Below are 13,673 nucleotides of genomic sequence, written 5' to 3' on the forward strand. Positions count from 1 at the left end.
TTGTCTTTCAAGTTCTTCTCGCCGTTCTTGTTTTTCAAGTTCTTCTCGCCTAATTCTCTCCTCCGTTATACGAGTCAAACACATCTTTACATCCTCAACCTCATAATGTTAACAAGTTTGAATTATTTTTTTAATTTCACAAACATTTGCTTGAGGGGGAACAGATTCACCTAATTCGTCGGCCAATCAATCCACCACAAATCCACCTTTCCAATATCAAATCCACCTTTTTCGCTTTATTAAGAAAAGCCATAATTTACAACTGATAAAAAACTACATATACAATCACTGACTACCTTAAATCAACTACTCTTACTATATCCCGCCGCTGCCACCAGTAAAATTCTGTCGTGTCACAACAACCAGAAATAAGACGTGGTTTGTACCAAACAAATTATTTAAACATTCACACGAAAAATCACAAAATATTACCCAAAAAAATATCTCTTCTCAGAAAAAAACTCTCTTTTTCAACTACACAAAAAAGAACATCACTTCTCGTGTGTGTCTCTCAAGCAACAACATTTTAGCATTACCTCTCGAGGAATTGATGCTTTTAGCTCAGTTGCGAGAAATTGATGCTTTCAGCTCAGTTGTCACACTGTTACATTGCAATATGTTATGTTATACAGATCCCGAGCAAAGGATTTTAGAATATTAGCCAATAAATTAGCCAAATATCAAAGTCATCACCAAATGCAGATCTTAACATGTTTTATGATTATTTTCTTTCCTATAGAAAACTATTTTCCGGTGATTTGCTTCTGACTTTCATTATTTAAACCCATTTCTATTTGATTTTGGGAGCATCTACCGAAAATTACTGTAATAGAATAAAAAATACTAATTTGTTTAGAAAAATTCATTTTGACGTAATTTCAATTACTTCCCAACGGAAAAAAAATAATTCGCCAATACTTTCGCCAAAACACAATTTTATTCTGCAAATTTACAATTTTATCGCATTTGGTGAGGAGTGTGAATGTTTAACATGGGCCCTTATTATATCTATATGATTTGTTAAAAGTTTTTAATTCACTACTAAATGGTTTTCAAACTATAACGCGTCTTAAAAATAAATTCAACAATGGTTATTTTTAATTTATTTACTTTTTTTAATTTAATTATCTTTCGTTTCTGTTAAAAACCGATTACAGTCATTGCGATAATGCAATTATGCAGAAAACAACACTTACTTTAAAAGAATCTAAATCATCAATTGTGCATTGCAAAACGGCTTCTCTTCCTACTGCAGCAGTAACATTTGGTATGGGTTCAGCAAAAGAAGGCAACTTTGCCAGGTTTGCCAGAGAGCTATCTAAAATAATAAAAAATAATTTTATTATTAATTCAGTAAATTTTTAAGTGAAACATAAATTTTTATAAAGTGAGAAAACATGTTGGAAAGTTAAATTCCTTAAAATTTTAAATAAAAATAAAAACTTGTAAAAGATAAATTTTAAACGGCAAGAGATTATTCCAATGAAATCTATATAAGCTGGAAATTAGGACATGCTCCTCTTTCTACTTCAGCTGTAAAATTCGATATGAGGTCGGCAGTAAAGGATAACTTTGCAAAGGTGTAATAATAATATGTAATAATAATAATAATGATAATATGTAATAATAATAATAATAATATGTAATAATAATAATAATATATAATAACAATATGTAATAATAATATGTAATAATAATAATAATATGTGATAACAATATGTAATAATAATAATAATAATAATGTCGCTCCTAAACGAAGTATATATTTTAATTTTATTTGAAATATGTATAAGAATATTATTATCCTAGAGAATTTGGAGCAAATATAATGAGAAGTAATAAATTATAACTGAAAATAAAATGTTTCTAATTTGGCAATAGAGGAAGTCAAGAGACTTGAACTTTTTGCAGGTAAAAAGATCCTTTAACTTTTCAAAAATGTTTTGTCTATTAGTATTAAATGTCATTAAATAAATTCGAAACAACAATTCGTCTGAAATTTCTTTTTTCATTTTTGAAAAAATGGCACAGAATTAAACTTGAAGTATCACAAACTATTACTTTGATATTATTTAAGATAGCGTTAAGAGATTTATTTGTATTAAAAAAATATTCGGCCACACAGCAAGTTGTACAAGGGAGTCTTGAAGATAAGATGATTAAAATTCTATAATCAGCTTGCAAAATCTTTTGCATAAAATCGTTATTTATTTTTTATGTTTCTCGATATGTGTGGGGTCATTTATTGATAAAATTTGAAAACAAAAATAATATTTGTCGGAAACTTATTTCGCATTTTTTCAAAAACATTATTATTCTTGTGAGTATAGATAGTTATTTAAGAAAATTTCTTACCTATTACAGATTGTACACAATATTAAAAATAAGATGCATATTTTGAGGAAAATATGACGATACGATTAGTTCTTTTTTGTTATGTTTTGCATTGATAAAAAATTAATAGCACATTAGTAGTAGTAGTACTTTATTTATGCCACACACGCGAGCTGTACAATGGGTTACTGACAACTCTCTGGTAGACATCTCTAGGGATGATACAATGACATGCTATATCAATTTTAATCAATTGCGGAAAAGATATCTCCCCCGTTATGGTTGTCCGATGACCTGTGAACGAAGTCAAGCAATTTACAGAAAAACAGTTTAACGAGGACCAATACCGCGTACCCTCGGTCACTTCATAGGCCCATCAATGTTTACTAACCTCACCGCTCACTATCCGTAGAGAGTGATTCTTGACTTCAATTGGAAACCATTTCTTGCGATTAGTATTCCGAGGGACGAAAATAGATTAAGATGAGAAAAAATGTTATTCTAAATCCTTGCAATTTGAACACAAAGCAAAGGTTGAAAAAACGAAAGACATTTCCCCATTTAAACAAAATATAATTATTTGAGTTAAGGGTAGGTAATGACTTTTCTTCTTTAAATCTCTATTCATTTAAGTTAAATGAAGCCATAAAAAACCGTAAAAATATTTGACTGCCAGTTAAAGGTATGTCCTTATTCTTTGGTTTTTCTACACGGAAAAAAAATCTAATATATCTGGGGAAAAAAGACGTCGATTGGTTTGCCAGTATAAAACCATTTATTTCGAAGAAAAATACCGTTATTTAAAAACAAACAACTGTTTTTTTTGCGCAGATAAGTACTCTTATTTTTTCAAAAGATTCTATAAAATAAATATGTCAGGATCATGCTCGGTGTGAGCTGGAAGCAGCATTCGCCCGACGCTAGGAATCGAAACTGGGTCACCTCGTAAGGAAGGCTCTGTCATCTGAGCTACCACTGCTCTAATGTCTCAGCATTAAAAAAAATCTCGAACATTTCTTTTTATCGTGAAAGTCTTACTTATTGAAAAAATATTTAAATGCAAAATCGCTTAATACTATAGTCACTCACACGTCTTTCAAACCGAACAGTTGGCAATCTTTGAATGCATTAAATATATTAAAAGCACTGAAAACTTCAATAATAACGATATTTATGTAATCTGGTCAGACTCAAAATCATCAATATCATCAATACTTGATTTTGGCACAAGTAATAGAATTTCTTTTGATATTCAACAAGAACTACAACACACATCAATTCAAATTTCCTGGATTAAAGCACACAGCAATAGAGTAGGTAATGAAAAAGCAGATGATTTAGCTAAACAATCTACGAGACAACCGAAAAATTATGTATACCCACTTCCAGTTTCATATCTTAAACGACGTATTAAAGATTCTCTTCTAACAAAATGGCAATTTCAATGGAATAATTCAGACAGAGGCAGACGTCTATTCAAAATTATTAACAATGTTACTTTTTTCAAAACAATTCCTCCAAAACAAGTCATCTGGTTCTTGACGGGTCATGGACCATTTCCAACCTTCTTTAATTACCTGCATATAACAGATACTGATCTTTGCACCTGCGGCCAACAAGGTTCGCCTGAACATTATCTCACTAGTTGTTCCTACACTGTCTCCTGGCATAGTCGTCAACCTAGCCCAACAAATTTAGAAATTTGGCAGAAAACTTTTATTACGAACAATACTTTAAACAAAAGATTAATAACAGTAATGAACTTCTTAGCCGATAATGACTATCTATTAAAATTTTAATAACTTCCCATTTCACACGTATAATATTTTTTTGTCTTATTTTTTCTTAAATTCCACACTTTCAGTTTTTTTTTTTTTAATTTTTAAATTTTTTTAAATATTATGTTATTTAGGCTGGAGTGGAGCTGGACCAGCGGCCAAGTCCTGGGCTATATGGTTAAGGATTTTCATAACCTAGGTACATGCTCAGGGCTTGGAGGAAAGAATATCTATATGATTTGTTAAAAGTTTTTAATTCACTACTAAATGGTTTTCAAACTATAACGCGTCTTAAAAATAAATTCAACAATGGTTNAGGTGCGCGCGACTAACGAAAGGTTAATTACCAAACAAATTGTATCTAACGAAATATTATAATAAGGTAGAATATCAATTTGACAATAAAATCGAATCGCAGTTTTATTTATGCACTGTTGAAAACCATAAAATAATTGTTGAAGAAGAAGAGCAAGTATAGAATATATTTGTAAAATTATTTGAAAAAAAAGTAGAATTATGGTACGGTTATCACAACTGAATGCCATTGGAATTCGAACTAACGGTTTTAATTCTTTTATGAATAGGGTTGAAAAACAGAGAAAAACCATTTTGTAAAAACAGTTTTAAACAGTCAAATATACAGAGACTGTCTTTGAATAACAGAAGGGAGTTTTATACAGTTCACTAACAGAAAGAGAATTTTTACAGTGCGTAGATAACGTTTAAAAACTAAAAAGATCTGTAGCTTTCTTTAATTTTTTTCTGTACAATGTACAGTTATTTTTTGCACTTTAACACTGAGCCAAATTTATATGAATACTGTATTGGTATTTATCAGTGAGCAGCAAAGTACGTATTGAAGAGCTATCGAAAAGCTATTCTGCTATTGCTACCAATATATTTATTAACCACGCATTAAATTGCAGTATAATAACGTTAACTGAACACTATTTTTAGTCTTTAATGAAAATAGAATTTATGTATGTTAAATACCTTTATAATATACTTTACGTTAATAAACAAATGCGGTTTGGTTTCTTTAATATACATCCCACACATTTTTCAGATACTCAATATAAATCTCTAAAATTAATAAAAAGGATCTTTTACCCATTTTGCTTCAGAATTATCAGATCCAAGATTCAATTAAACCACGAAACTTTAAGCCGCTGAATTAATTAAAAAGCTTCGAAAAGTTTTCGAGATTACAAAGAAACACTTTACTTGAAACAATAAGTTTGTATTCGGAAGAATAACATTCATCAGAATTCTCTAGGCGATGATCTAGCAGCAGTTTCAGTCCATAAAATACTAAAACCCAGCAAAATAACTTTTATAATCACAAGAGCTGATTTTAAAAGTGGAGAGGATTAAGCACGGAACGTAAAGCAGTTAGAAAGATAAATTTTGTGAAGAACTTTGTAAAAGCACAGATAACATAAGGGAGTTCAATTTTAAATTCGAGCATTCAATTCAATTGTTTCAAAAATTATCAATATCAATTATTTCTATCCGTTGCAAAGGAAAAAAAAATATTTATTATGAATTTTATTAAAATATAGAAAAAATTTTAAACATTTTAGTGAAAAATTAATATTTTCCTAAAATGTTTATTAGTAAAACAATTAATAGGCAATTATTTTAATTTTGCAAAAGATTATTTACATCTTTATATGAAAAATGATGATATTAAAGACAAAATAATCCAGTAAATGCAGGAGAAGGAACCCGAAATCGAAATACTCTATTCTAAATATTAAATCTAAAGCAAATATATTAAGTTACTGCAGAAATTTTAAAAAAAACAAGCCGCAATGAAAACAAACGAAATATAATTTGAAAATTAATAAGGACTTAATATAATAAGGGATAATCGGCGCTCTACTGTATATATATACACCGAAAGTGCATNTAGAAAATATTGATATACAGTAGAGCGCCGATTATCCGAACAGCTCTGGGCCGAACATATGATTCAGATAATGAAAAGTTCGGATAATTGGAAAACTGTTTAAAATCTAGTGTACATGATTATTATTAATGCACTAACTTCCCTTCGGCACCTTTTGTAGGCTTAGGACTGGTAGTACTATCTAAAATAGCTTTGGCGTGTTTAAAAGTTTTTTTTCTTCAGTTTTTAAATATTTTCAATTAACTTTTTTTTAAAACTTTTTTTTATTTTGAATTATTTTCATCATATTTAAGTTTTTTTATAATTTTTTTTGTCAATTACTGATTTTACCACATTTTTCATTATTTTCTATTGCAAAAGAAATCCAGCAAAGATTTCGTTTCAAAGAAGATGAGTTTTTTTAGCAGCCATATATCCCTTATTATTTTTCAATAAATCAACTGAACTGGATCAACATCATTTTGACGTTCTAGCCAATTCATTGCAATATCTAATGAATTGCAGGCTTCTATATGAGAAGGTCCACTATCTTGAACTTGATCCCTTACTTCTTCCTCTTCGTCTGTGGAGTTCAGATTTTCATTCAAAATTTCAGCAACAATTTCATAATTTTCATCCGAAAGATCTACTGGTTCAGAAACTTCAGTTTTTCTGTTAAGAATTTTATTCCAAGATTTATTATTCCAAGCACTGTAATCACTAATCATTTAACATAAGTGACAACTATTCATTCCCCATTTATAAAACTTCTGCACTTATCTATTCATAAACTCCTTCTGAATTCCAACCATTGTAGACTATCAAAATGAAGCACGCATTCTTGGAAGATAATTTTGAGTTGTAAAGGGGTAGGTAGGTTTAACTGTATCACCATACATGTATGTATGGCTGCTATAAGAAAACTGCTAAAAAGGTTGTAAATTAAATATGGTCTTCGGATGTAGGGGACATTATTTATTCTTCTTAATTTAGAAAAATTGTCAAGAGGTTAAAAAGTATTCTAAACTTAAAAAAAAAAAAGTGAATTAATAAATCCAGAATATATGATATTTATAACTATTTATTAGGTATTTTTTCTATCCATACAGTAATGTTTTTTTTAAAACATTGGTTTTCAGACTTCTTATTTTATTGCGACATTTTTTAAAAAAAAATGCAATACTGAAAATCTGACCGATTAAATGGTTTATTTGATAAAATTACCAAATTTTTCATTTACCAATTAGAGTCACATATTATAAAACTATATTTTATTGTTAATTTCACCAAAATCATTACCAAAACACTTCGGTTAAAATTATTGAAAATTTTGGTTTTCCCATAGGGCCAGAAACTCGCCAATTTGCCATATTCCATTAGTTTTAAGCATTTTTTTAAGTGTTAAATGTACATGGATATTTTTAACCTGATAGTTTAATTTATTTGTGTTTAAAGTTAGCAGAGTGTTCCTTTTCTGATCTGTATATATTTTTAAATTCGAAAATGAAGTCGATAAGTATGCACAAGGGTTAAACCAGAAGGAAGAAAGAGCAATCCGATATCGAAATTTATCGCATAGAAGCCAAAAATTCGTATTTCAAACATTGAAAAGATTGTTTTTAATAATCGCTTGTGAAATATCTTTTTTTTTCTTTACTACTGCAACTGCTTTCGATCTTTTACATTTCTCCTTCTTCGATTGTGATCTTTTATTTAGATTTGTTTAGCTTCAATATTATACAAATGCTAAAAATTAAATAAAGGCGTAATTACAAATCTCCTTTTATATTTTAGACTTGTATTTAAAATGTAAATAAGTTATACTTTTTTTTTTTTATCTAAAACATGTATGTTGAAAGTTTATCTTAAACCAAAGCAAGAACATTATCCATCAAGTTAAAGACACTTAAGTATAGGCTTAAAATAAATACTTTAGCAACGATAGAAATGAAATAAAAACAAAAATAAACGAAAGAAAAATGATTAAAAAACGGCATTCGGTTGGACATTTTTCTTCGCTTGTTAATGTAAAAAAAAAATACTTATTACTTTTTCGTTTAAAATAGTTCTTTAGCAATCACGTAGTTTAAAAGAAAATTCCCTCTCTAAATGAACAATAATGATGATGCGTGAAAAAGAAACATTAATTTTAATTGCTTAACTACAGTCACCATTCCAATTCCCGATAAATGAAGTTAATTCCTAAAATGCGTGGAAATAAATTCAACTCGTCTCATCAAATCAGTTTCAAAGGTCAAATTACGATTAGCACCCAATGGAATAATGTTAATGGAGTGCTTTTTTTATTTCTCTGATGACACTTTGTAGGGATTTTAAAACAAAATTTCTATTGCTCTTTCGAATAATCAGGGATTTAGAATAATTGTTAACGATATATTATTTTATTTCTTATTCAGTACGTAGTATTGTGATCATATTATTCATTCTTATCGAGATTAACAATGAGAGTTTGGTACGCTGGCATTTATTTTTAAAACTATCAAATTGTAATTTTTTTTAGCTTAAGGATTTACTAAAACTAAATAACGGCAATTTATTCTGTCGATGACTGTAACGAATATTTTCGAAACTGTTACAAGTTTTGTAACTGATCAAGGCATTTTTATAAACGGAATTAAGAAACAATTAAGGCAAGTATTTCTAAATAATAAATAATTTGAAGTAATTGAAAATATGGCACATGATATTCGAAATTTTTTATTTTATTTCCAATGAGCTGCACAATCAGTCTTCCCGATGAGCAGACCTAGAGCGTTCTCCAGAAGTGGTATCCACTCTTTCAGGACCATTACAATGGGTGAGATACCGTTGGCCATGTTAATTCCATGTTTGGACGTCTAGTTTCTGCCCCACTAGATGGCAGCACCGAGACTCTATTTGGAAGCTAAAGTGCACTAGGAATTTAATTTTGCCGGAAATGCCAAGAGCCAATAAGACACTCCAGGAATCTTTTACATGCCGCATAATCATACGACATGGCCGCTGAGAATTTTCTGCATCCCGAAAATCCGGTGTCTGGACCGGGAATTGAACCCGCAGACTTTGGCTCAGAAGGCCGACGACAAACCAAATGCGCCATACAGCCACTAATATTAGAACTACATTTTATAATTCAAAAGTATAGTTGATGAGATGGAAATATGTTAAATTTTTAATTTTAAGCTCGGCTATTGAACAAAATGTGTTGGATTTGAGAAAAAAATAAACAATAAATTAATACATTTCTTGAGAAGTTTTTAATGACCTAAAGATATCTACAAACTTTGTAGACTTAGCCTAAAAGTTATAGCTGGTGCCTAATATTTTAGTAAAAATAAACCAGTTATCTCTGACAATGTAGATCTTAGACAATGTTGATCTTATGTATAATATCTAGTAAAATTTTCTGTTTTTGAAGATTTACTATAGAGTTAAATATTTTTCTATTTAGAGCTGCATGCAATATATATTTCAAATATTGCGATATATATATTGTATATATATATTTCAAAAATTATATATATTTCAAAATATTCAAATATATATATATTTCAAATATCACATGGCACTGTACGAGTCATTTTAGGCGTCTACGAAGCTGAAAAATGTCTGAAAAATCAATGAGAATAATTAGGTTTAGAGGTAATTAGGTTTTTAGATCTAATACAAAAATCAGGTACCAACATTATCTAGCAAAATACAAGAATCTACCATTAGTTTTTTGAAAACAAAGTATTGTCAATAATATATATTTCTTTTTATTTTAATGTTTTTCTTACTATTTTATGTCAATAATATATATATATTTTTTATATATTTCTTATTATTTTACGTCAATAATAAATTTTTATCTTTATTTTTTTATTATAAACCTTGAAATTTTATTTTTTTCTAAGAACTTGAGCATTGTAAATCAATATCAAGAACATTTCATTTAATATTTTTGGTAATAAAAATGNGTTTTTTTTTTTTTTTTGCGGACTGTACAATCAGTCTTCCCGATGAGCAGACCTAGAGCGTTCTCCAGAAGTGGTATCCACTTTTTCAGGACCATTACAATGGATGAGATACCGTTGGCCATGTTAATACCATGTTTGGAAGTCTCTGCCACACTAGATGGCAGTACCAAACTCTATTTGGATGCTAAAGTGCACTAGGAATTTAATTTTGCCGGAAATGCCAAGAGCCAATAAGACACTTCAGGAATCTTTTACATGCCGCATAATCATACGACATGGCCGCTGACAATTTTCTGCATCCGGTGTCTGGACCGGGGATTGAACCCGCAGACTTGGGCTCAGAAGGCCGACGACAAACCAACTGCGCCACCCAGCCACTGATATTAGAACTACATTTTATAATTCAAAAGTAGAGTTGATGAGATGGAAATATGTTAAATTTTTAATTCTAAGCTCGGTTATTGAACAAAATGTGTTGGATTTGAGAAAAAAATAAACAATAAATTAATACATTTCTTGAGAAGTTTTTAATGACCTAAAGATATCTACAAACTTTGTAGACTTAGCCTAAAAGTTATAGCTGGTGCCTAATATTTTAGTAAAAATAAACCAGTTATCTCTGACAATGTAGATCTTAGACAATGTTGATCTTATGTATAATATCTAGTAAAATTTTCTGTTTTTGAAGATTAACTATAGACTTAAATATTTTTCTATTTAGAGCTGCATGCAATATATATTTCAAATATTGCGAATATCATATGGCACTGTACGAGTCATTTTAGGCGTCTACGAAGCTGAGAAATGTCTGAAAAATCAATGAGAGATTGTTTTGTATCAAAACTGGAGTTTTGACAGTATTAAAGTGAAATTTGAAAAAATTATAAATAATTATTAATAAATTTTAGCAGAATTTCATTTAATTTATTTACCATTTAACATAAGATAGTTTGAATAGTTTGCGTTTGGATTTCAATGATTTGGTATTTTCACAAAAAATACAAGTTACTCAAGAGGTAATTAGGTTTTTAGATCTAATACAAAAATCAGGTACCAACATTATCTGGCAAAATACAAGAATCTACCATCAGTTTTTTGAAAACAAAGTATTGTCAATAATATATATTTCTTTTTATTTTAATATATTTTTTACTATTTCATGTCAATAATGTATATTTTTTTTCATATATTTCTTATTATTTTACGTCAATAATAAATTTTTATCTTTATTTTTTTATTATAAACTTGAAATTTTATTTTTTTCTAAGAACTTGAGCATTTTTAATCAATATCAAGAACATTTCATTCAATATTTTTGGTAATAAAAATGTGCAAATGTCAAAAATAAAAACAAAAAATAAAAATATTTTTAACATTAATAAATAAGAATCAAATACTAGCTTTAATTTCAGAATGGTATAAAAGGAATTTAAATAACAAAGAGAAATGAATATGGATTTCATTATTAAATGGCTATTATTTTTAAATAGTTTGTGAATCGTATATTTATATGAAAGTTACATTTATACACCACTTACTTGCTGCTTCGTATAAAATTTTAAAATATATTTATATTTTCAAAATTTATTCAAATTATCTGAAACGATTCAGATGATATTCTTCCGGGAGTACTAAATCAACCTCAAATAATCATAATTAAGGATGTTTTTATGCTTCCATACATAATTAAAATTGCTTATTATTTAAAAAATTTTTATTGTATTCTTAAAAAATATTCCGTTAAATAAATCCATGCTTCGAACTATCATTAATTTAAACAACATAAACTAAAAAATAATAATAATAAAAACATTAAATACGATACATCCTTAAATTAATGTGAACTTCATTTCTAAACTTTTATTCGCTTGAAGATTAAAATTTTAAAAAATATTTTGCTCTTAAAAATTTACTCAAATAATAAGAAATAGTTCGGATGATATTACTTTGGCCGGACTAAATCATTTTAAACAAAAATTCATGTTCAAATACTTTTCATAACTCAGGGAATTTTTATGTTTCCCTGTGAAATCGAAATTGCTTATTACATAAAAATTCATTTTATCGTAAGCAGAAAAGAAATTTTCCGTTTAATAATTCCATGTTTCGTATTATCATTACTTAAAACAAACTAAACTAAGAAACAATATTAAATACGATACACCCTTGAAATAATCTAGAATAAATTGCTTCAAAGAAATATGCAGCCAAAACAAACCTATGATTTTTGGTGCTGATCAATAAAAATGAAAAATGAAAATCTCCTGAAAGATTGAATATTTTTATCACCCTGATATATTTTTTAAATTGAACAAAAAAGAAATAAAAAAAAAACAATTTTCTACTAACAAAAGTTGGGGATTATTTATCTTTCTGTCCAAGGCAGGAAAGATAATGTTATTTTTTAAGCAAATATTTTTTTTTCTTTATGGTATGTTTTCTTTAAGCATTACATCTTATAATCTTTGATAACTGAAGGTGTTTATTCGATAAAGAATAGCAGAATATGTTTTTTTGCCAGATTTTGTTTTATGATGAAAGTACTTAAGTTCTAAAATAGGGATTAAAAAGTGTGATAAATTTAAGCTTTACTAATAACGTTTAATATTCGAAAATCCATTATATTTTAAATTGAAATGAGTTTATATATATATATATATATATATATATGTATNATATATATATGCATATCATTTATAATTTAAAATCAGCATGTTTTCCTCCTATTAACTTTAAAAATAAAATAAATTACATTTATAATGCAATACAGTATTTTTAAAATGTTAAATTTCAGAAAAAAAGCAGCGTATAGAACTTTGTTTATCTAAAAAAAACTACTAGAAATGCATAGAAACTGAATTTAGCTTTACACTGAAAGTTATAAACAGCAAAATGGAAACTGTAATTACTTTTTTACAAATTTTGTTACCGTGAAGATCAAAATTTATAAGAATACCATGATTTGCAAAGTACATAATTGTTTATAAACTTCAATTCAACTGAAAACTGGATGTTGAATTGTTCAGTTACATTGTTGGAGCAAATGTAACAGAATTGCAAAAAAATAAATATATAATAGCTAAATATATATAAAAAACAGAAATTCCAATTTTTACAATTTATAAATTTTGAATCAAAGGAAGTTGAGTCTCTCTGCATAACATCGGTAGTTATTGTTGGATTCTTCATAAAATTAGATCACAGATTTAAGAAATTAAAATCTATTTTTTAAACAGAAATATCTATTGAGAATATACTAAGATTAAAATACCGTATATGTGTTTTTAATGTAATACCATACATGTGTTTCTAATGTAATACCATATACATGTAGTCTTTCATACAATTAAAAACTTAATACGGAATTCCTCATGGAAAATAAAACTTGTAATTATTTTATAACACAATGTCTGTAATTTTCCATTTTTTCGTATTCATTGTTAACATTTTTAGAAATTCACAATCTAAAAAATATAATACAATCACTAATCTCAAGAAACAATCAATAAATTTATTTAAAAAAATATCATGTGTTAAAAAGAATACGTTATACCTGAAATAACACATTTATAGAAAAATTGAATATGTTTTTAAGTGAAAACTCTTCATAAATTTGTTAATAAAGATTTGCATCTAATTATTAGATTTGTATATGCTATCTATTACTTTAAAGTTTTAAATCAGATTCAAAGTCAGATTGCCGAAAGAATA

General features: G+C 27.8%; 1 protein-coding gene across 1 annotated transcript in view; it reads right to left on the reverse strand.

The window, feature by feature from the left end:
• The window catches only part of LOC107452585 (lachesin), a 197,676-nt gene that overhangs the window by 37,896 nt on the left and 146,107 nt on the right, over window positions 1-13,673 (reverse strand). Inside the window, exon 2 of the mRNA XM_071178483.1 lies at window positions 1,197-1,318. Within this exon, the coding sequence (XP_071034584.1) occupies window positions 1,197-1,318 (122 nt within the window). The remainder of the gene's footprint in view (window positions 1-1,196; window positions 1,319-13,673) is intronic.

Source organism: Parasteatoda tepidariorum, chromosome 3 (genome assembly GCF_043381705.1).
Source record: "Parasteatoda tepidariorum isolate YZ-2023 chromosome 3, CAS_Ptep_4.0, whole genome shotgun sequence".
NCBI classification, from domain to species: domain Eukaryota; kingdom Metazoa; phylum Arthropoda; class Arachnida; order Araneae; family Theridiidae; genus Parasteatoda; species Parasteatoda tepidariorum.